Source organism: Oryctolagus cuniculus, chromosome 2, assembly GCF_964237555.1.
Source record: "Oryctolagus cuniculus chromosome 2, mOryCun1.1, whole genome shotgun sequence".
Classification (NCBI taxonomy): Eukaryota; Metazoa; Chordata; class Mammalia; order Lagomorpha; family Leporidae; genus Oryctolagus; species Oryctolagus cuniculus.
This window is the reverse complement of record NC_091433.1, coordinates 174,098,492-174,123,243: the sequence shown is the minus strand read 5'-3', so window position 1 is coordinate 174,123,243 and position 24,752 is coordinate 174,098,492. Positions and strand designations below refer to the sequence as shown.

Sequence of the window (24,752 nt, the reverse complement as noted above, 5' to 3'; positions counted from 1 at the left end):
TATGGCCTGGGGAAAGCAGTAGAAGATGATCCAATTCCTTGGGCCCCTGTACCTGCATGGGAGACCCTAAAGAAGCTCCTGGCTCCTGGCTTCAGATCAGCTCAGCTCTGGCTGTTGTGGTTATTTGGGGAATGAACCAGCGGATGGAAGACCTCTCTCTCTGGCTCTACCTCTCTCTGTAACTCTTTCAAATAAATAAAATAAATTTACAAAAAAAATTAGTGGTTGGGCCAGCGCCATGGCTCGCTAGGCTAATCCTCCACCTGCGGCGCCAGCACACCGGGTTCTAGTCCCGATCGGGGTGCTGGATTCTGTCCCGGTTACCCCTCTTCCAGGCCAGCTCTCTGCTGTGGCCAGGGAGTGCAGTGGAGGATGGCCCAAGTATTTGGGCCCTGCATCCCATGGGAGACCAGGAGAAGCACCTGGCTCCTGCCTTCGGATCAGTGCGGTGCGCCGGCCTTGGCAGCCATTGGAGGGTGAACCAACGGCAAAGGAAGACCTTTCTCTCTGTCTCTCACCGTCCACTCTGCCTGTCAAAAAAAAAATTTTTTTTTAAATGGTTGTCAGATGCTGAGTGGGGCAGGAGGAGAAATGAGGAATGACTGCTTGCTTTATGGGATAATGAAATTGTGATAACCATTATATAACTCAGTATGCAGAAAGTCTTGGAAGTGTACATTTTATATGGGTGAATTGTATGGTTTTGAATTCTATCTCAATAAAGCTGTTAAAAGTAGTATATCTTGCTATTACTCTTAATTTCTCAGTTCTAATTTTCATCATAGCACTCAACCACCATATAATATACTTTTATTTATTTGTGTTGCAAATGTCTATTTCTCCCATTAAAATATAAATTCCAAGAGGGCAAGGTCATTGTTCTCATTGCATCTCAAGTACATAGAACAGTGCCTGACATGTAGTAGGCACTCAATAAATATTTGAAACTTAAGCCTTTCCACCACTTTTTGTACCTACTTATCCATGAAGTAGAACAACTATAATTCTTCATTGCACTCGCGTTGCACTGCCCGTTTCCCCAGTGGCATATAGATGAGATGTCTTTCTGCTGTTCCAACTAGGTATGCTTGAATCATATTGATGCATAGAAAAGACAGCTGCCTAGACTTTATCCTGTTCAATTAAGTGTTCATTCATCAGTTAGTTTTTGAGTAACAGAACAAATTCAGTGTATGGGGGTTATTTATTAAGAATTACATCATCCCTGCCCTAACATTTGCTGAAGTACCAAGACATGTGTTAGAAATTTAGTTAAGCATTCCATGCACTTATTCTTGAAAGCTTGGTACTGACATATTGCCAAACAAAACATCTCTTTAGTCCTATTGTCTAAAACTCAGGATAGTAGCTACAAACTAGCTTGCAGTAGTAACACTTGATTGCATAGTGCTTTATAAATTATAAATGTTCATATAAGTTATTAGTCTCACAAAAATACCTGTAGGAGTGTTGTAATTATCATTTTGCAGTTGACAAAATTGCAGGAGCAAGGAGGTTTGGATTTACTCAAGGTCATGCAAATAAGTGGCAGGCCAGAATTTGACTTCACATCTAACGACTTCCCAGGGTTCTGTTTTCTCTTTGACATCTAGCCTCCAATAAACTACTCATATTTGGGTAGTTTATAAAATGTATCTTTATCTTATTTTAGGAATTAAATAGCATACATATTCTTTCCATTTCACAAATGAAAAACTGTCCTAGACTGTGATTTGTCTACCAGCATAAAGTTTCTAAGTGACAGAGCTAGTTACACTTAAACTCTTTTCATTATCTACCACTGTCCAAAAAACAGAGGCTTCTCTTTGAGATAATGAGCTGTATAATTTGTTTCTCTCCTTTGTTCAATGTTGATTACAAAGAAGTTAAGAGCCAGGTAATTATCCTGAGCCACATTAACTCTAGTACAATTTTATTACCAGTGTGCTTGCACCCTTAACCCCAGTTTTCCCTTTGGGTCTCAGTTTAATGGATTTTTCTCCTTTTTCTCAGCTACCTCAAATCTGTTTTTTGAAAAGAAATAGTTTATGGTTAACTTGAAAACCATGTATTAAAAGAAGTAAATGCTATTTTACTACTTACCTTGATCTTAACTATCTTCTTATGATAAGGTTACCTTTTGGAATTCAGCTTCTTTGAGTTAAATTTATTTTTGTTGGTCATGACTTAATTTCTAGTCAGATTCACAGGATAAGAGAGTGTGACTATTCAGTGAGAGTATTGGATTCCAACTCCAACCCCTTTATGTATCGTAGGAGATAAAAAATTGAGAAAGCTCTTCTCTATTCAGGTTTTGTGCTCTTAGATGCTACATTATCTTCATAGCTGAGTTTTGTGTTAGCTATTACTTGATTCCAGATTAGAATTTCCTTTTTTTTTTTTTTTTTTTTGATAGGCAGAGTGGACAGTGAGAGAGAGAGACAGGGAGAAAGGTCTTTCTTTGCCGTTGGTTCACCCTCCAATGGCCGCCGCGGCTGGCGCGCTGCGGCCGGCACACCACACTGATCCGAAGGCAGGAGCCAGGTACTTATCCTGGTCTCCCATGGGGTGCAGGGCCCAAGCACTTGGGCCATCCTCCACTGCACTCCCTGGCCATAGCAGAGAGCTGGCCTGGAAGAGGGGCAACTGGGACAGAACCCGGCGCCCCAACCGGGACTAGAACCCGGTGTGCCGGCGCCAAAAGGCGGAGGATTAGCCTAGTGAGCCGCGGCGCCGGCTCCAGATTAGAATTTCAAAAGCAGTGATGCAAAATAATCAGTGTTTTTGGACAGAATAATCAAATAACCATATGCAGAAGAAAGCCATTATCAGAAACATCATGGAAACTGCTCAGGAGTTTCTGTAGCTGAGGAGACAAGCATGAGATTCAGATTGATAGCAGTGCTAATGAGACTGAAATAGAAGTACTAAAAAGTTACCATTACTTAGTAACCAGTTGGATTTAGGACATACTGGAGAGGGAGCTATCTAATAGGTATAGGGGCACTATATAATGATTAAGGGATCAATTCAACAGGAAGATGTAACTATTATAAATGTATATGCACCTAATTACAGGGCACCGGGTTATTTAAAAGATATGTTAAGGAACTTAAAGGGAGACTTAGACTCCAATACAATAGTATTGGGGGACTTCAATACTCCACTTTCAGCAATAGACAGATTGGCACATGCTCAATCAACTTACCCCTTAATGGTAGAGTTAGAAACGTGCCAGGGGATTCCAATTTAATCCCATCAAGGTGGCATGTAGCAATGCCATCTCACTAGTCAAAATGATCAGTTTCAGTCCATAATTGATCATAATGATAGGATTAAGTGTCATAGGGATCACACAACAAGACTAATGTCTGCTAACTGATAGAATTAAAAAGGAGAGAATGATCCAACATGGGAAGTGGGATACACAGCGGACTCAGAATGGCAGATGTCCTAAGCAGCACTCTGGCCTCAGAATCAGCCCTTAAGGCATTCAGATCTGGCTAAAAAGCCCATGATAGTATTTGATAGTATTTTAGGCATGGAAAGCCAAGTCACTGTGGCAAAAAAAAAAAAATTGTGAGTGAGATCCCAACGGAAAGAACGGGCCATCAAAGAAGGAGGTACCTTTCTCTGAAGGGAGGAGAGAACTTCCTTGACTATGGCCTTGTCTAAATAAGATTGGAGTTGGCGAACTCAAGAGGCTTCCATAGCCTTGGCAGCTCATGACTAGAGCCTTGGGTGATTACTGACGTCATAATTAGAGTGTCAATTGTTAAATCAACAACAGGAGTCACTGTGCACTTACTCCCCATGTAGGATCTCTGTCCTTAATGTGTTGTACTATGTGAATTAACTGTAAAACTAGTACTCAAACAGTACTTTATACTTTGTGTTTCTGTGTGGGTGCAAACTTTTGAAATCTTTACTTAGTAAATACTAAGTAGATCTGTATATAAAGATAAGTGAAAATGAATCTTGATGAAGAATGGGATGGGAGAGGGAGTGGGAGTTGGGATGGTTGCAGGTGGGAGGGAGGTTATGGGGGGGGAATCGCTATAATCCAAAAGTTGTACTTTGAAAATTTATATTTATTAAATAAAAGTTAAAAAGTAAAAAAATAGTATAAACAATAAGACATGAAAATATTTAAGCTGGAATTTTTAGAAATATAGGGCTTGAGCTGGAGCTCTAGGGAAAAGCAATACTAAGACACATGGAGAAGACATCACAGACATGAGAAACAGATAAAAGTACAGAAGTATTGAAGAAAAATACAAGAAATAAATTCTAATATTCTACTCCTTCACCTTAGGAAGACTTTAATCGGTTTAACTTGTTAAGGAAATGTTTATAGTTAGAGTAAACATCTTTATTTGGTTCTACTCTTTATGTAAGTTTATTATGTGTCATTGGTTGGAAACTTCTGAAGGATTTAAGAAGTAGATTATAAAACAAATTCAATCTTAAAATATACTTTAAAAATAATACTCTTTGAGCCGGCGCCGTGGCTCAATAGGCTAATCCTCCACCTTGCGGCGCCGGCACACCGGGTTCTAGTCCCGGTCGGGGCGCCGGATTCTGTCCCGGTTGCCCCTCTTCCAGGCCAGCTCTCTGCTATGGCCAGGGAGTGCAGTGGAGGATGGCCCAGGTGCTTGGGCCCTGCACCCCATGGGAGACCAGGAAAAGCACCTGGATCCTGGCTCCTGCCATCGGATCAGCGCGGTGCGCCCGCTGCAGCGGCGGCCATTGGAGGGTGAACCAACGGCAAAGGAAGACCTTTCTCTCTCTGTCTCTCTCTCTCACTGTCCACTCTGCCTGTCAAAAAAAAAAAAAAAAAATACTCTTTGTGCTATTATGTTGGAAGAGGCCATAGTAATCCTGTATTCTGAGGGAACTAGTCCAAATCTGTTTTTTTTTTCTTTAAGTTTTTATGTCTTACAGTAAAAATCCTTCTTTCCCTCCAAATAAAACTTGATACAGTTCCCAAAACTGAGCTCTATCTACTATGTTTTCCCTTTGCCCTTCCTGGAGCTACTAATACACCTCTCCAAAACCTCAAGGCTTTCAGAGCAGTTTGAAATTTGTCAGTCTAGAAAATTAATAAGGTTTATGTTTAGCTCTCACATGCTACAGTTCTCATTTACTTTGGGTAGTTTATACTGCAACTAGAGATTTTTGCTTAAAAGTTTTAGATTTCGTGAAGTCAACACAAAGTATACTTCTCCTACTTTGACTTCTTAAATTGCCAGATGCTTACTATGTGATAAGGGTTTTACATAGGGGTATCTCATGTAATTTTCAGAACAATCCTGTGAGGTAGATAGTATCCCCATGTTAGAGATGAAGAAATTGAGCTTCAGAAAGGTTACTTGCCTTGATGGGCATTTGTTGTGACAGGTGAGACACTTACCTGCTAGCTGTATAATACTGGGAAGATTACTTTATCTGTGCTGCTTGAGATGCCCGTGTCACACATCAGAGTGCCTGGGTTCAGGTCTCAGTTACATTTCTGATTCCAGCTTTCTGCTTATGTGCACCCTGGGAGGCGGCAGGACATGGTTCAAGTACTTGGGTTCCTACCTATGTGGGAGATGTAGATTGTGTTCCTGGCTCTTGGCTTCAGTCTGACCTATCACTGGCTGTTGTGGGACTTTGGAAATTGAATCAGTGGATGGAAGATCTCTGACTGACTCTCTGACTTTCAGATAAAACAAAAATAAATAAAGACAGGTAACCTTCCCAGTATCACAGAGCTAGTAAGTGGCAGAGCCAGGATAAGAAACTAAGTGTATCAACTCTAAAGCTCAGGTCTTAGTAAACCTTATAGAACAGTGCCTGACAGGTGGTGAAGACTTCAGTACTTCGTGAACAGTACCTCATCTAGTCCTCACAATTCTGTAAATTACACTCCTATTATCCCCATATTACAGGTGAGAAACCGAGGAACACAGGTTAAGTAACTTACCTGTGTTCTTATTCACCATACACTTTGCCACAACCGCAAACATTTTAAGATTAATAGTCGGGAACAACAGTTTTTAAAAATGTTTAACCCAACATATTTCAAAGTTAAGAATTGTGTCTTGTTTTTGGCTAATTATACTATCTCTAACAAATTTAGAATATTCAGAATTAATAAGTAATCTGACAACCTGGAAGGTTGCTTCAGTCCTCTTTTACTGTTTGAAATAATTAAGTACTTTGCCAGTTATTACCTTAATGATACAAGCAATCAATCACTTTATACTAAGATTGCCTTATCGAAGGGTGATTTGTTGTTGTCTTAAATTGGTTAATTTGGGGATGGACATTTGACCTAGAGATTAAGACACTGGTTAGGATGCTGAAGTCTCATATTGAAGTGCCTGGGTTGGATTCCAGGCTCTGACTCTTGACCACAGTTTCCTACGAATGCAGGCCCAAGGAGGCAGCAGTGATGGCTCACATGGGAGAGCTGGATGTGTTCTTGGCTCCCAGCTTCATCCACATCCAGTCTTGGCTATTGTAGGCATTTGAGGAGTGAAGCAGCAGATGGGAGCTCACTCTCTCTCTCTGATGAATAAATAAATAAATTAGAGTTTTATCTCACTTTTAGGGACAGCTCTTCTTGAGTTATAATTTTATACTTTGCTAAGTTTTAAAATATAAAATTCTAAAAATAAGATTTCCACTGTAGGTTATGGCCATTGCACCAACCCATTATATCTGGCAACGAGAACGTTCTGTGCATCACAGTGGAGCTGTCAGAAACTACAACAGAGATGAAGTTCAACTGCCCAGGGGACCTAGTGCCACGCCAGTAGATTGTTCACTGTGTGGTAAAAAAGGAAGATACGTTAGACTAGGATTGTCTTCAACATCATCTTCATCCAGTGATACAGTCGAGATGGAGAAACATTCTCAGGAATCACATAACTCATTATCAATGAGTATAACAGCTGATCCTTCTCAAGCATATAACTATTCTCAAGGTATGATTTAGTTACCTGCCAGAATTAGATCTATACATATTATTTATTGAGCTCTAGTCAGTTCCCACAGAGAGCATATTTATATACTACAACAGTAAGTTACGTTAGTATTGAATGTTTTCCCCCTTTCGGTGACCACACATTTTGTCTTGTGTCCCTATCTTTATTGGCCTAACTAAAGGATTTTTTTTTTTTTACTGCAAAAGTGAAACCTAATGCACCATGAGATTCAAGTTTTAGAGCCTAAACCATTGTTTTGGACTGTTTATTTTATTCAAAAAGGATTTCAAGATGAAAATAAATTTACCTGTAATCTCATCATCCAATTATATGTTTCGTTCTATATATTTTCTAACAAAATTGGAACCATACTAATCTAGGCCTGCTTTTTTCATTTATCATAAAACTCTTTCCCATTTATTGTTATTGAGACTTTGAAACCTGATTTTTAATCTTGACATGGTGGAAGTATCAGTTTATTTACATATTTCATTTTCATTGGGATTTAAGTGACTCAACAATGGTATCTTTTATTAGTTGGAAAATAATCATATGGGGGAGCTGGTGCTGTGGTTTAGTAGGTTAAGCTTCTACCTGTAGCGCTAGCATCCCATTTGAGCACTGATTCATGTCCCAGCTGCTCCTCTTCTAATCCAGCTCTTTGCTGTGGCCTTGGAAAGCAGTGAAAGATGGCCTGAGTGCTTGAGCTCCTGCACCCATGTGGGAGACCCAGAAGAGGCTCCTGGCTCCTGGCTCCAGTTCTGGCCATTGCAGCCATTTGGGGAGTGAAACAGCGCATGGAAGGCCTCTCCCTCCATCTCTCCCTCTCTCTCTCTCTGACTGCCTCTCAAATAAAAAGTAAATCATACTAACTGGGAATATAACCATAACATCATTCTCATTCAAGTAATTTTTAAAAAAATATTAATGACAATTGTACATATTTAGGGCTACAATGTAATATTTCAATACATGTATACAGTGTGTACTTAGGATAATAAACATTGCGTCTTCTTTGACTTTATGATTGGAGGCTTGGAGCTGCTTCTTCTAATTGTTCATATAATATATACTGGGTTATTGTGAACTGTATTCTTCCCACTATGCTATAGAACACTAGGAACTTATTCCATTGATCTAACTCTGATTTGGTCCCTATTAACCAGACTCCCTCTTGTCCCTCCTCCTACCCCAGTAATTAGCTCTAGTAATCACCATTCTGTGTTCAAATTGAATTTGTTTTTAGTTTGCACAAATGAGGGAGAACATGTAGTATTTGTCTTTCTGTGTCTGGCTTATTTTGCTTAACATGATATCCTCCAGTTTCATCCATTTTGCTGCAAATGAAAGGATTTCATTCTTTTTTTACAGCTGAATAATATTCTGTATAGATTACTTTTTTATGTATTCCTCTGATGATGAACATCTTGGTTGATTCCATATCTTCACTATTGCAAATAGTGCTGCAATGAACATGGAAGTCCAGGTATCTCCTTGACAGACTGATTTTCTTTCCTTTTGGATACACATCCAGTAGTGGTAGTTCTACATCTAATTTTTAAAAAGCATCTCCATACTGTTTTCCATAGTGGCTGTACTAATTTAAATTCGTAAGAACAATGTATAACACTTACCCTTTCTCCATATCCTTGCCAGTATTTGTTACTTTCTTTTTGATAATAGCCATTCGAAGGGAGGTGAGGTATTGTTATGGTTTTGATTTGTATTTCCCTGATGGCCAGTAATAGCACTTTTTCAGATATTTGTTGACCATTTGTGTTTCTTTGAAGGACTATTCAGGTCCTTTGTCCATTTCTTTCTTTAGATTTATTTATTTGAAAGGCAGAGTTAGAAGGAGAGACAGAGATATCCTCCATCTGCTGGTTCACTCCCCAAACAGCTCCAAGAGTCAGGGTTGGGCCAGGTCGGAGCCAGGAGCCAGGAGCTTCTTCCTGGTCTCCCATGTGAGTGCACTTGGATCATCTTCTGTTGATTTCTCAGGTGCATTAGCAGAGAACTGGATCAGAAGAGGAACAGCCAAGACTCAAACTGGTGCCCATATGGGATGCCAGCACTGCAGACAATGGCTAAACCGTCTGCATCACAGCGCCAGCCCCTAAAGTCCTTTGTACATTTCTTAGCTAGATTGGGTTTTGTTGTTTTTTGAGTTCTTGATATTGTCTAGATATTAATCCTTTGTCAGATAAGTAGCTTGCAAATATTTTCTCTGATTCTGTCAGATGCCTCTTCACTTTTGATTGTTTCCTTTGCTGTCCAGGAACTTCTGAGTTTGATGTAATCCCATTTGTCTAATTTTGCTTTTGTTGTTTATGCTTTTAGAATCTCTCAAAAAAAAAATCACTGCCTTCACCAAATGTCTTGAAGTAGTTTCCCTATGTTTTTTTCTAGCAACTTCATAGTTCTATGTCTTAGGTCTTTGATCCATTTTGACTTGATTTTTATATATGATGAGAGGTGGTGATTTAATTTCATTCTTTCAGATAGATAGATAGATAGATAGATAGATAGATAGATATAGATATCTATATCCAGTTTTGCCAGCATCATTTATTGAAAAGATAATTCTTTCTCCCATCTGTATTCTTTGTGCCTTTGTCAAAAATCAGTTCACTATACGTAAATGGATTAAGTTCTGGGTTCTCTATTCTGTCCCACTGATCAGTGTGTCAGTTTTTATGCCAGTACCATGCTATTTTAATTACAGTATTTTTGTAGTCTGCTTTGAAATCAAGTAGCATGATGCCTGGAGCTTTATTTTTTCACTCAGGTTCACTTTGGCTATTCTCGGTCTTTCTCATGGTTATATATAAATTTTAGAATTGTCTTTTTCTATTTCTGTGAAGAACGTCATTGGTATTTTGATAAGGATTGCATTGAATCTGTAGATTAGTTTAGGTGGTATGGCATGTTAATATTAATTCTCCTAACCCATGAATGACGAATCTTTCCCATTTTTTTGTGTGTCCATGATGATTTTTTTTAAAGATTAATTTACTTGAAAGGCAGAGTTAAAGAGAGAGGGAAAGAGAGAGAAAGAAATCTTTCATCCACTGGTTTACTCCCCAAATTGCCAAATGGGCCCATCTGAAGCCATGATCCAGGAGCTTCTTCTAGGTCTCCCTTGGGGGTGCAAGGTCCCAAGTACTTGGGCCATCTTCCACTGCTTTCCTATGCACATTAGCAGGGAGCTGGATCAGAAGTGGAGCAGCCAGGATTCTAACCGGCACCCATATGGGATCCCATATGGTGGCTTCACCCGCTATTGCTTCAGCGCTTGCCCCTTTGATGATTTCTTTCATCAGTGTTTTATAATTTTCACTGTAAGATATTTCACTTCTTTAGTTAAATTCATTCCCAAATAGATAATTTTTGTAGCTGTTGTGAATGCAATTTCTTGGTTTCCTTTTCAGCAAGATCATTATTGGTGTATAAAAATGCTATTGCTTTTGTATGTTGGTTTTGTGTCCTACAACTTTACTGAATTGGTTTATCAGTTCTAACAGCTTTTTGGTGCAGTGTTTAGGTTTTTATTTCTTTTTTTTTTCTTTTTCTTTTTGACAGGCAGAGTTAGTGAGAGAGAGAGAGAGAAAGGCCTTCCTTCCATTGGTTCACCCCCCAAATGGCCACTATGGCCAGCACGCTGCACCAATCCGAAGCCAGGAGCCAGGTGCTTCCTCATGGTCTCCCATGCAGGTGCAGTGCCACAGCAGAGAGCTGGACTGGAAGAGGAGTAACCGGGACCAGAACCCGGCGCCCCTATGGGATGCCGATGCTGCAGGCGGAGGATTAGCCAAGTGAGCCACGGCATCGGCCCCGTATGATTTCAGTTTTTGAAGATTTACTGGGGGGGCCAGTGCCGTGGGTTCTGGTCCCGGTTACTCCTCTTCCAGTCCAGCTCTCTGCTGTGGCCCAGGAGAGCAATGGAGGATGGCCCAAGTGCTTGGGCCCCTGCACCCTCATGGGAGACCAGGAGGAAGCATCTGGCTCCTGGCTTCAGATCAGAGCAGCACCAGCCATAGCAGCCATTTGAGAGTGAACCAACAGAAGGAAGACATTTCTCTCTGTCTCTCTCTCTCACTGTCTATAACTCTATCTGTAAAAAAAAAAAAAAAAAAAAAAATTTACTGGGGGCACCGCACTGTGGCATAGCAGGTAAAGCTACAGCCTGCAGTGCCAACAGACCATATGGGCACCAGTTCGTGTCCCAACTGTTCCACTTCCAATCCAGCTCTCTGCTACAGCCTGGAAAGGCAGTAGAAGATGGCCCAAATGCTTGGGCCCCTGCACCAACAATGGGGGCAGGGAAGAAGCTCCTGGCTCCTGGCTTCGGATCAGCGCAGCTCTGGCTATTGCAGCCAATTGGGGAGTGAACCAGTGGATGGAAGACACCACCCCCCCCGCCGCCGCCCATCTCTGTCTCTCTTCCTCTCGCCCTCTCACCCTCTCCTCCTCTCCTCCTCTCCTCTCTGTGTGTAATTTTGACTTTCAAATAAATAAATCTTTAAAAAAGTGATTTACTAAGGCTTGATTTGTGATCTAATATGTCATCTATCCTGGAAAATATTCCATGTGCTGATGAGAATGTGTAATCTGTACCTGTTGGATGAAATGTTCTATAAATGTCAGGTTCATAATATGTCAACTCTGCATCTTTGTTGATTTACTTCTAATATAGGACTCCCTTAAGAATTTCTTGTAGGGCTTGTCTAGTGGTGATGAATCCTGTTTTTACTTGTCTGGAAATAGTTTTATTTCTCTTTCACTTCTAAAGGATAGCTTTTCTGGAAATAGTATCATGATTGGATGTTCTTTTCTTTCAAGACTTTGAATATATTATCACATTCTCTTCTGGCCTGTATGGTTTCTGCTAAGAAGTCTGCTTTTAGTCTAATGGGTTTTCCTTTAAATGTAACTTTATGTCTTTCTCTGTCTAATACTCTCTCTTTATCTTTACTTTTGACAATTTGACTATAATATGCCTTGGAGAGGATCTTTTTAGGTTGAGTCTGGTTAGGGTCCTTTGAGCTTTCCTGTGTATAAACAGATGTCCTTATCTATTTTAAAACTTGGGAAGTGTTCAACTATTATTTCATCAGATTGGTTCTCAATGCCTTTTTCCTTCAGGTATCCCTACAATCTGAAAATTTATTCACTTAATGGTATCCTGTATATCTCTTGGGGATTCTTTATTCTTTTTAATTCTTTTGTTTTTGTCTGATTTTGTTATTTCAAAAGTTTTACCTTCGGCTGGTGCTGCGGCTCACTAGGCTAATCCTCCGCCTGCAGCACCGGCACTCCGGGTTTTAGTCCCAGATGGGGTGCCAGATTCTGTCCCGGTTGCTCCTCTTCCAGTCCAGCTCTCTGCTGTGGCCCAGGAGAGCAGTGGAGGATGGCCCAAGTCCTGGGGACCTGTACCCGCATGGGAGACCAGGAGGAAGCACCTGGCTCCTGGCTTCAGATCAGAGCAACGCGCCAGCCGTAGCGGCCACTTGGGGGATGAACCAACGGAAGGAAGCCCTTTCTCTCTCTCTCTCTCTCTCTCACTCTCACTCTCACTGTCTAACTCTGCCTGTCCAAAAAAAAAAAAAAAAAAGTTTTACTTTCAAGATCAGAAATTCTTTCTTCTGCTTGGTCCATTCTAGTGTTGACGCTATGAATTATATTTTTTATTTCATTGACTGAAGTTTTCAGTTTTGACATTTCTGATTGGTTCTTTTTAATAATTCCTATCTCAGTATCTCATTCATATCATGCAATGTTTTCATCATTTCTTTGATTTGTCTATTCTGTGTTCTTTTGCATCTCATTGAGTTTCTTTAGGACTATTATTTTGAATTCATTTTCATAAAGTTCATTGATTTACTTCAAACTAGATTCTGTTGCTGGAGAACGGTTGTGTTCTTATGGAAGTGTCATGCTTCCTTCTTCATGTTTCCTGTGTTCCTACTTTGATGTCTGTACATCTGGTAAAATAAGTGCTGCTTCTTTATGGAGCTTTCATTGGAAAGGAATCTTTGTTTATATGGATATGAGTGTCAACTGGTTAGTTGCTTCGGCGTTGGTTCTAGGTGAGCTCATAAGTGTAACCTCTAGTGATTTCTTCAGCTGCCATCAGTGCCATAATTGTTTAGTCTGCAGCAGCTCATGGAGGTAGTAGTATGACTATGAAGTGGATATGAACTTTCCAAAGGTGTATGTCTTCAAGCCCAAAGAGGTGGCAAGTTTTTTTTTTTACATAATATTTCTTCAACGTCTCTATTTTAGATTTGGAACAGTACTAGAATATTTTACTATAGTGATCCTTTCTATTTCTTATAAAACTTCTGTTTCAGATTTTACCCATCTGAAGATAGGACAGATTTCTTATGATTCCCTTCTAATTCATTATGAGAAATTAACAGACACATATTACTTTAGAATTTCACCTATTTATTTTCCCCACATCCCTTATGAGAGTAACAGTGGCTACTAAAGCTATACTAAAGAAACTGGACTCTAGGACTCTTGAAAGTAGGGACTGCGGCTCAATCATGGTTCCATTCCCTACCATAGTAATTTCTCAACAAATCTGGCAGTATGTTCTCTTCCCTTTCAAAACCTCAAAGCGTAATTTTTATTTTTCTAGTCATATTTGAAGGTAAATAGGGTCCACTATATGCTAAATTTAGGAATTACCTTTAGCTTACTTCCCTGTCTCCCAGCTCCTTTTACCTTTATATTCTTTGGTCTGTATAATAGGTAAGATTTTCATGATGTTTTAAAATGTTCCAGGTAATGTATTTTATGTACATAATATCATTTAATTCAACTTAAGGTAAATACCGCTATCTCCACTTGGCAGATAAGAAACAGACTTAAGAGAAGTTAAATAATTTGCCGTAGGTGGTGGAGTGACATTTGAACCAAGGTCTCTGACCCTAGACCAGGGCTTGAATTCCTGTCACACTCTACTGTCCCTTGATAAAATCCTATATTTTACAATGAAAATGAGCTACCATGGAAGCCTTCCTGCAGACTACTAAGGAAGTAGTGAAAGCAGTAAGAACCACATGCTTGATGAAAGGTTGAATGGACTGAGTTGGGACAGAATTCCTATGACAATAAGAGCAGAAGCGGGAGAAAGTTCCATTTATTCAGAGAAGCCCCCTCTAGATACTAACAGCAGTACACTCTATATTCTAGGTTTTGACGTCTCAACAACACATCCAGGCTCCACTTGTCAGTGTGTTTTGAAAGAAAGAAATCATGAGGGATTATGGAGGAAAAGTGGGATACTGATTTAAAGGAATTATAGAAAGAACTACTTTCCTTGTGTCTCTAGATGAAAGCCCTGCTGTACAGGTCCTAACTCAGAAGAAACCAGCACTTCTGTTCTGAGTATTAAGGTTAATTATAAAACTCTGTTTCACAATGTCACAGAGTAGGCAATACAATGAAAAATTACTGATTGCAAACACATTTGACTAGAAAATTTAGATTCATTTTCTTCCAACAACTGAGAGTGAACTACCTTGGGGGTGTGGCAGGGGGTGCAGGAGGATTGTAGGGTAATAGGAACATATAATATTACCAGTAGAAGGGGCCATCTTTCACGACTTAAGCAGCTGCTGATTCACAGTAGTGTCCTCTGCTAGTAGAAGTTCTCTCCTCTGGTCCACTTAAGATTAGAATCACTTGATAGTTTGTAGTGACAGAAAACTCAATGTAGCACTCTCCAATAAAGGCACAAAGAGCTGACGCTCTGCCTTTAGGTTTCAGTGTAATACAGTCATCAGTGCTTCCACCTTGCTTTCAAACAAAAGCAAGCAACTTCTCAATTTTCAGACAAAACCATGATTTCTGCCTCTAATTTTTTTCTGAAAAATAACATGTTCAAAAAGCAAGTTTTACACAAACATGTTTATGACATTTATTAAGAAAAAATGTTTTTCAGTTTGATAGAGTGGGTAAAAACACTGTCAAAACATTCCATTTTAGAGGGAGGGATAGATCAGGCATTCTTTACAAATTTACATACATCACAATCACCAATCATGTGCTAGGGCTTTTATAAAAGTAATCTCATTTAACATCCACCCTTCCCACTTCAAGAAATCTTGAACTGATATATTTGTTTTACTTTTGTTTTTGTCGCTCCCCCTCTTCGTGGAGGAACGACACAGGACCCTGCGCTGTTCTTTTGTCTGCTCGGCCCTCCCCGGGTTTGCTGCTGGTTCTTCCCGGGTTGGCTACCGTCCCTTCCACCTCCGTGGAAGGGCGGTTCCCCCTGCCACTTTCCCCACTTCCGCGGGGGAGCGGCACACCGCCGGCCGGCTCTCTCGGGGGCTGCTCAGGTGTTCCTTCAGATAGATGTTCCTGGTGCATGTTGTCTCTCTCCTCCTTTATAGTCCTCTTCCACCAATCCCAACTCTGCTACCCACACGCCGAGTACGCTGCTCTCCTCCAATCAGGAGCAGGTCCTGCTGTTTATTGGTTGAACTGCAGGCAGCTGTGTAGAAGCTGTTTCCTCCTCTCCCAGCGCCATATTGTGGGAGAGCAGATGCATAGAATAAGTCTTAATTCCAGTAACTTAGTCTAGTCCGAGTTGCTCCCAGTTGCTCCCCACAGTTTTTGCTTATTTTTATTTATTTATTTTTTAAGATTTATTTATTTATTTGAAAATAGGCAGAGAGAAAGAGAGGTCTTCCATCTGCTGGCTCATTCTCCAATTGACCACAACGGCCAGAGCTGCGCTGATCCGAAGCCAAGAGCCAAGAGCTTCCTCCGGGTCTCCCATGTGGGCACAGGCTGTGGCTTTATCCGCTATGCCACAGTGCTGGCCCCTTTTGCTTGTTTTTAAAGATTTGTTTATTTATTTATTTGAAAGGCAGATATATAGAGAAAAGGGAGGAGAGAGAGAGAGAGAGCTTCTGTCCATTGGTTCACAAATGGCCACAATGCCTGGACTGAGCCAAGCAGGAGCCAAGAGCCAGGAAACTCTTCTGGATCTCTCACATGGTTATGGCCCAAGCACTTGGGCCATCTTCCGCTGCTACCAGGGAGCTGGACAGGAAGTGCAGCAGCCGAGATTGAAGCTGGTGCCCATATAGGATGCTGCCATTGCATGTGGAAGCTTAGCCTACACCAGAGCACTGGCTCCTGTTTACCTTTGGGGGGAAAAAAAAAAAAAACTCAGAATAGTTAGTTACTAGGTAACATAAAAAAAATTCAGTTCTATCTGAATACATACTATATTTTATACTAACTACTGTTATTTCTCTTTAACTTTTGCTATCTAAGCCTTATGAAATCTAGGGTGGTCCAAATAAAACATGAGTATGTACAATATATATTATCTGAAGACCCTGTGATTTTAGAGTAATGCCAAAGGGGGAAAAAAAACACCAAGCCTATATATATTTTTTTCATTGCCAGTGTTCTAGTCATCCAGGATTCAAATCCTTAACACCTAATAAAGAATAAGCAGAATCACAGCATATGAATTGATAATGTAACTGATAAAGTAATAAGGACTAAGCTAACTAGATGATTAACAGTGAGGAGCACAAGAGATATCAGAATTAACTTCTGTGTGGTAAAGCCTTTTAAGAAGAAGTAAAGTATATGACCTGGACATTGAATGAGTTCTGTTTGCTTAGAAAAATAAGGGAAAGGGGGCCAGCATTGTGGCATAGCAAGTTTAGCCCCTGCCTGCAGTGCCAGCATCCCATATGGGCACTGGTTTGAGTCCATGCTGCTTCACTTCTAATCTGGCTCTCTGCTAATGCACCTGGGAAGCAGTGGAGGATGGCCCAAGTGCTTGGGCCTCTGCACCCATGTTGGAGACTCAGAAGAAGCTCCTGCCTCCTGGCTTCAGCCTGGCTGAGCCTCATCTGTTGTGGCCATTGGGTAGCGGACCAGCAGATGGAAGCGCTCTCTCTCCCTCTCTCCCTCTCTCTCCCTCTCTCTCTCTCTCTCCCTCTCTCCCTCTCTCCCTCTCTCCTTCTCCCTTTCTCTCTCTTCCTCTCTCCCTCTCTCTCTCTCTCTTTGTAACTCTGCCTTTCAAATAATAAATCTTCAAAAAGAAGGGAAAGGGCTTCTGAATAACAGAAGTTCAAAAATACATAGATTCCCTCCTCCCTCCCTCCACATCCAATAATTCATGACTATATCTGGTCATTTTTTTATTTTTAATTTTTAAAATTTATTTGAGGGGCTGGCCCTGTGGCATAGCAGGTAAAGCCACTGCCTGCAGTGTCAGCATCCCATATGGGCGCTGGTTCAAGTCCCGGCTGCTCCACTTCCAGTCCAGCTCTGCTATGGCCTGGGAAAGCAGTAGAAGATGGTCCAAGCCCTTGGGCCCCTGCACCCACATGGGAGACCCAGAAGAAGCTCCTGGCTCCTGGCTCCTGGCTTCAGATGGGTGCAGCTCCGGCCGTTGCAGCCAATTAGGGAGTGAACCAGCGAATGGAAGATCTCTCTTTCTCTGTCTCTGCCTCTGCCTCTCCTTCTCTCTCTATGTAACTCTGACTTTCAAATAAATAAATAAAAATCTTTTTTTAAACATTTTTTTTGACAGGCAGAGTGGACAGTGAGAGAGAGAGAGAGAGAGAGAGAGAGAGAAAGGTCTTTTTCCTTTGGTTCACCCCGCAATGGCCGCTGCGGCCGACGCATCATGCTGATCCGAAGCCCGGAGTCAGGTGCTTCTCCTTGTCTCCCATGTGGGTACAGGTCCCCAGGACTTGGGCCATCCTCCACTGCACTCCCGGGCCACAGCAGAGAGCTGGCCTGGAAGAGGAGCAACTGGGACAGAATCTGGCATCCTGACCGGGACTAGAACCCGGTGTGCCAGCGCCGCAGGTGGAGGATTAGCCTACTGAGCCGCGGCACCGGCCAATAAATAAAAATCTTTAAAAAATTTTTTTATTTGAAAGAGATAGAGGGCGAGACAGAGAGTGTGACATCTTTTATCTGTTGGTTCACTCCCTAACTGGTCACAATGGCTGGAGCTGTGCCAGGCCAAAGCCAGGAGCCCAGAGCCTCTTCCAGGTCTCCCACATGGGAACAGGGGCCCAAGCACTTGGGCCATACTAAGCCTGCTTTCCCAGGTGCATTATCAGGGAGCTGGATCAGAGGTGGATCAGAAAGATCTCTAACTGGCACCCATATAGGATGTCAGCATAGCAGGTGGCAGCTTAACCCACTATACCCCAACACTGGCCCCTGTATCTGGTCCTTTCACAGTATGTTTTACATCCCCTTTTCTACTATTAATTACCCCATATATGTATTACTATGAAATTTCTGACATAACAGTTTTTCCTCCCTTTAAATACTCATAGACACCACTAAGATTAACTTTGTTAAAACATCTCCTTTTACATGACTATGGTATCTTTGGAAGTTGCCACTGTCTCTGAAATTAAAAGTTCAAAATCAAAGCTGTCCACAGTACAAGAGCTGTATACTTAAATCTCCCCCCTAGAACATCTAGTCACCAAATGAAACAGTACTTGGCCCTGGGTAGGCTTAAAGCCATCAGCAAACATTGACCATTTACTTCAGAGGTGAGGAACGTCCAGCCTTGCCAGGGCAACCAGAAGCAGGACCTGAGATTCACTAAATCTTTAGCAGGCTAATTTTTAAGCTGATAATTTTGTATGGCCTGTGAATGAATGATGTTTTAAATATCCAAATGGCCCTTTGCAGAAAAAAAGTTCCCCATCCCTGATAATATTGGATGGAAAAGGTGGGGCAGGGCCTCTGGATGGCACTGGGATGAAAGTACTAGGTCAGTCCCACATTTCTAGCAGTTTATAGTATGACAAAAGAGAGCCACATGTGGACATAGAAAGCTAACATTAGAAGGTTTCGGTCCCATCAGTGAAACTGTCAACGTAATTAGTGTTCAGAAGAAAGGACTTAAGCTGTGCCTTGATTATATGAATAAATAGTGATTTGTTGTCTTTGATTCAACTTAAAATTAGAATGGACATGGTTAGACAGCTCTTAGTTTAATATCTATTGGGCACAATGTGCTGAACAGAACTAAGTATTCTACATGAAAAAGGTCTTTTTTTTTCTCTTAAGACAGCAGCCTCCCCCCCCTTTTTAAGATTTTATTTATTTATTTGAGAGGTAGTTACGGACAGTGAAAAGAAGAGACAGAGAGAAAGGTCTTCCTTCCATTGGTTCACTCCCCAAATGGCCACAATGGCCAGAGCTGCACCAATCCGAAGCCAGGAGTCAAGAGCTTCTTCCCGGTCTCCCATGCAGGTGCAGGGGCCCAAGGACTTGGACCATCCTCCACTGCTTTCCCAGGCCATAGCAGAGAGCTGGATTGGAAGTGGAGTAGCTGGGATGCTGGCGCCGCAGGCAGAGGATTAACCTACTGTACCTCGGCGCAGGCCCCTCCAGCAGCCCCTTTTCAAAGCAAACAATTAGAGTCTAACATGTAATGAACATTCAAAATGAAAGTTATAATACAGAAATATAACACCAGAAGAATATGCTCCTCCTGATCCAATCAGTTCCTCATACATGGCCAGAGTGATTTTTTCAAAACACGAAGCTAAGCATGTTATCCCTTTACTTAATCACAACCTTCAAAGGAATCACATTTTTCTGAGGACAAACTCTTTCCCAGGCCTTGAAGATCCTGCATGGCTTTGACGCCTATCTCTCTGTTTAGTCTCTTACTCAACCGCAGCACCACTGACCTTTTTTCTCACTTTCCCTGCTGCAGGTAATTCCTATTTATCATTCAGGTCTCAGCTCAGTCGTCACTTACTAAAGCAAAGCCCCGGTAGGGCTAATCATAGCGCCATGCATCTCTTTGGAGAACCTACAACAGTTTTAGGTATATATTTGTGTGATTATTTTTCAAGTTTTTATTTATGCTCTGATGAGCTCTACCATAGATTGTAAATTCTAAAAAAGCAGAAACTTTAGGTTTAAATTCCCCACATTCTTCTGTAAGATATTATAAAAATATTTACATACACATACATATAATGTTAAATAATCCTAGCATTTGGCACAGCAGTCAAGATGCTGCTTGGTGCTGTGGATAACTGGTAAGGTTCGAGTCCCGGCTGCTCTACTTCTGATTCAGCTCTCTGCGTGGGAGACCTGGGAAAAGCTCCTGGCTTCGGATTGGCCCAACTCTGGCTGTTGTGGCCATCTGGAGAGTGAACCAGTGGATGGATGACTTCTCTTTCTCTGCCTCTTTCTCTGTAACTTTGCCTTTCAAATAAATAAATAAATATTAAAAAAAAAAAAAAAAACCTGCTGCTTGGAGGGACTGCATCCCATATTGGAGTGCCTGAGTTTGAACTCCGCTTCCAGCCTTCCTTCCAGATAATGCATACCCTGAAAGGCAGCAAGGGATGGCTCAAGTGTTTAGGTCCCTGCCACCTGTGTGAGACCCTAATTGAGTTTCTGTCTCCTGGCTTCAGCCTGGCCCACCTCCAGCTGTCGTGTGCATTTGGGGAGTTAACCAGAGGATGGAAGAGCTCTCTCTTGCTCGCTAGCTTGCTCTATCTCAGCCTTTCAAATAAATAAATAGTCTTAGCCTAAGGGATAAATCTAGGATAAGCAGCATTTATCCTTCCAGACATTATGACATTAAGACCTATAAAACATATACATTGGGAGCTGGTGCTGTGGTGTAGTGGGTTAAACTACCACCTGCAGTGCCAGTATCCCATTAAGGCACCAGTTTGAGTCCCAGCTGCTCCACTTCTGATCCAGCTCCCTGCTAATGCATGTAGAAAAGCAGTAGAACATGGCCCAAGTCCTTGGTCCCTGCCACCCACGTGGGAGACCCCAAAGAAGCTCCTGGCTCCTGGCTTTGGCTTGGCCCTTGTGGCCATTTGGGGAGTGAACCAGCAGATAGAAGATCTCTCTCTCTCTGCTTTCAAGTAAATAAAATAAATCTTTATATATATATATATATATATGTTTATTTAAACAACCTAAACACTCCAAGACTGTTTATCTGTAAAATATAGATGACATTAAAGATGTGTTGCACATATTAAACGAATATATAAAATTCTTTTTTTTTTGGACAGGCAGAGTAGATAGTGAGAGAGAGAGATAGAGAGAAAGGTCTTCCTTTTTTCCATTGGTTCACCCCTCAATGGCCGCTGCAGCTGGCGCACTGCGCTGATCCGAAGCCAGGAGCCAGGTGTTTCTTCTGGTCTCCCATGTGGGTGCAGGGCCCAAGTACTTGGGCCATCCTCCACTGCCTTCCCGGGCCACAGCAAAGAGCTGGACCGGAAGAGGAACAACCGGGACAGAATCTGGCGCCCTGACCAGGACTGGAATCGGTGTGCCAGCGCCGCAGGCAGAGGATTAGCCTATTGAGCCATGGCACCGGCCCTATATGAAATACTTTTTTAAAAAGATTTTATTTATTTCTTTGAGAGGTAGAGTTACATACAGAGAAAGGGAGAGACAGAGAAAGATCTTTCATCTGCTGGTTCACTCCCCAAATGCCAGAGCTAGGCTGATCCAAAACCAGGAACCAGGAGCTTCTTCTGGGTCTCCCACTTGGGTTCAGGTGCCCAAGAACTTGGGCCTTCCTCTACTACATTTCCAGGCCATAAGCAGAGAGCTGGATCAGAAGAGCAGCAACCAGGACACAAACCAACACCTATATGGTATGCCGGCACAGCAAGCACAGGCTTAGCCTATTATTCCACAGCACAGGTCCCTATAAAATTCTTAAAACAGGCCGGTGCCGTGGCTCACTAGGCTAATCCTCCACCTAGCGGCGCAGGCACACCGGGTTCTAGTCCCGATCGGGGCGCCGGATTCTGTCCCAGTTGCTCCTCTTCCAGGCCAGCTCTCTGCTATGGCCCGGGAAGGCAGTGGAGGATGGCCCAAGTGCTTGGGCCCTGCACCCCATGGGAGACCAAGATAAGTGTCTGGCTCCTGCCTTCGGATCAGCAAGGTGCACCGGCTGCAGCGCGCCAGCCGTGGCAGCCATTGGAGGGTGAACCAATGGCAAAAGGAAGACCTTTCTCTCTGTCTCTCTCTCACTATCCACTCTGCCTGTCAAATAAATAAATAAATTCTTAAAACAATGTATGATACATAGTAAATGCTAAGTAACTGGTATTTTGAATAAGTCCTATTCCTAATTAACTCTTGCTTCTAAGGTAAATCTTCCCAAAATTTTATTTACGTTCAACAACTCTTATGTTCTTTCAAGTTAAGAAGATTCTCAGAGGGTATTGTGGCACAAAAGGTTAAGCCACTGCTTGGGAGTATCAGAGTACCTAGAATGGATTCCCACCTCCATTTCCTGTTCAGCTTTTCTGCAACCCTGGGAGGCAGCAGACAAGTGGGTGCTCAAGTGGGTCCCTGCCACCCACGTGAAAGACCCGGATGGGGTCTCTGCCTCCTGGCTTTGTCCTGGCCTAGTCCCAGCTGTTAACTGGCATTTGGGGAGTAAACAGAGGATAAAAGAGCTCTCTAATTTTGCCTTTCAAATATGTAATAACAAACTTTAAAAAAAAAGATTTTGAGGGGGATAGAAGAGCTTCAAGAATTGTTACATCTTTGGTTACAATTTTTAAGGTCATTATACATTCTTACCAGTTTTTCCCTATGAGTTACTATAACCCAAATTTATTATTTTTGAAGATACATACAAGCCATTAAAATATGTATTTAAAATTTATGGATATGTAAAAGTTATCTTAAGATGCATATTTTATTTCCATAGCCAATGACCATCCATCAAACAAAGGAAATGAAACCAATTTCATGAAGGAAGACAAATCCATGCAATGGTTTACAGGAAGTGAAGAATGAGGTAGCTCAACTAAGGCAACTTGGAATCACTAACTACAAAATGTCAAACTAACTACAAGACAAGTGTCAAAAAGGGACATTTAGAGCAGTTTTGAAGTATTACACATCTTTCTTTAGCTTTTGTTATTTTTCAAAATTATATGTAAAAGTTATACAAATCATAGTAATAGTAAAAATACTAATCTATGAAAGTAGTGATTTGCAAATAAAGTTCTATTTCATTACGTTTCCATCTTCAAATCAGTTGCTGTCTTCTGGGTACTCAGATAAGCTGTGGTTTGAACATCCTTAACTTGACAAAAAAAGCTAATTTTTTTTTCTCTTTTATTTTTTTGAGAAGCAGTTACAGACAGAGAGAGGGCTTTAGTCTTCCATCCACTGGTTCACTCCCCAAATGGCCACAATGGCTGGAGGTGGGCCCATCTGAAGCCAGGAGCCAGGAGCTTCTTCTGGGTCTCCCACGTGGGTGCAGGGGCCCAAGACTTGGGCCATCTTCTATTGCCTTTGCCAGGCCATACCAGGGAGCTGGATCAGAAGCAGAGCAGCTGGGACTCAAACCAGCACCCATATGGGATGCCAGCGCTGCAGGTGGAGGCTAAACCTACAGTGCCTGCCTAAAGAAAAGCTAATTTAATGAAGGAAAAAATAAAGTTGTTACATTGATTAGAAAACACCATTTGATATGGCTCAAAACATTACTTACCTGTGTGACCAGTTTACCAGTGAAGAAGTCTAGCCATATAGAGAAATGATACATATGGAAAATCAGAATATGATTCTTCTATTTAGAACAAAATATGTACTAAAAATTACATAAAATACCTCACAAAGCTTAAAATACAGATAATATTTATATAAATATTAAATATAAATTACTGTCCCTTTACCATAACTAGCATTTGTTTTGGCACTATTCTGCCAGTTAGGTATTGAAACGATTTGTGAATGATTACTTGATAATTATACATGGTTTTAGAAACAAATGAATAAGGTCATATCATGAATCAGTGGATGCTGGAAAACTTGTTGATGGCCTAAATAATATGTACATTCAGCAAGACCTAAGCTAGTTCTTTGCAGAATTCCAGCAACATCTTAGAAGTTACATTTGAGAATACATGCATATCTGGCCATATTAAATTCATTCCCTGCAGTAATAATCATTGATCTAAATTTAAAAGACAAAGAGTGGGTGATTAGCTTAGTGGTTAACATACCTACATGCCTGGCTCTAGCTCCTGACTCTAGCTTCTTGCTAATGCAGACTCCGGGAGGCAGCCCATTTTACCTCAAATAATTGGATTCCTGCCATTCACCTGGGAGACCTGGATTGAGTTCCTAGATCCCAGCTTCAGTCCTGGCCCAGCCCCACCTGTTTCAGACATTTAGGGAGTGAACCAGTAGATGGGAGCTTCTGATTCTCTCTCTCTTTCTCTGTCTCTCAAATCAAGGTTCTTGTGATAAATAAAATACAAATAGACTAACAAGCTAAATTCTTCAAAGATACCAGAGTTTTCCCTAAAGGTAAGAGAAGTCATTATTCTGTCCCTTAGATATTTTAATGGAATAAGGATTGGTGTTGGGGCACAGCAGGTTGAGTCACTGCCTACAACTCTGGCATCCCCTATCAGAGCACTGGTTCGAGTCCCAGCTTCATTTCCAATCCAGCTCCCTGCTAATGCATCTGGGAAAGTGGCAGACAATGGCTCAAGTACTTGGGCCCCTGCCACCCATATGGGAGACTCCAGTTGGAGTCCTGGGCTCCTGGCTTCAGCCTGGACTAGCCCCAGCCGCTGCAGCCATTTGAGGATGGAAATCTCTTTCTGTCTCTCCCTCCAGGTCACTCTGCCTTTCAAATAAATAAATCTTTAAAAACAACTTGGGCTGGCACCCATATGATTGCCAGTTCCAGTCTCAGCTGCTCCACTCCAATCCAGCTCTCTATTAATGAGC

General features: G+C 41.6%; 1 protein-coding gene across 7 annotated transcripts in view; it reads left to right on the top strand.

Moving 5' to 3' along the window:
• SPDYA (speedy/RINGO cell cycle regulator family member A) overlaps nt 1–23,024 on the top strand; it is a 49,699-nt gene extending 26,675 nt beyond the window's left edge. For all 7 annotated transcript variants that reach the window (XM_051839950.2, XM_017340848.3, XM_051839952.2 and 4 more), the window contains 2 exons: nt 6,680–6,974; nt 22,711–23,024. In XM_051839950.2, coding sequence (XP_051695910.1) covers nt 6,680–6,974; nt 22,711–22,799 — 384 coding nt within the window. In that variant the 3' untranslated portion in view covers nt 22,800–23,024. The remainder of the gene's footprint in view (nt 1–6,679; nt 6,975–22,710) is intronic.
• Nucleotides 23,025–24,752: the final 1,728 nt, after the last annotated feature.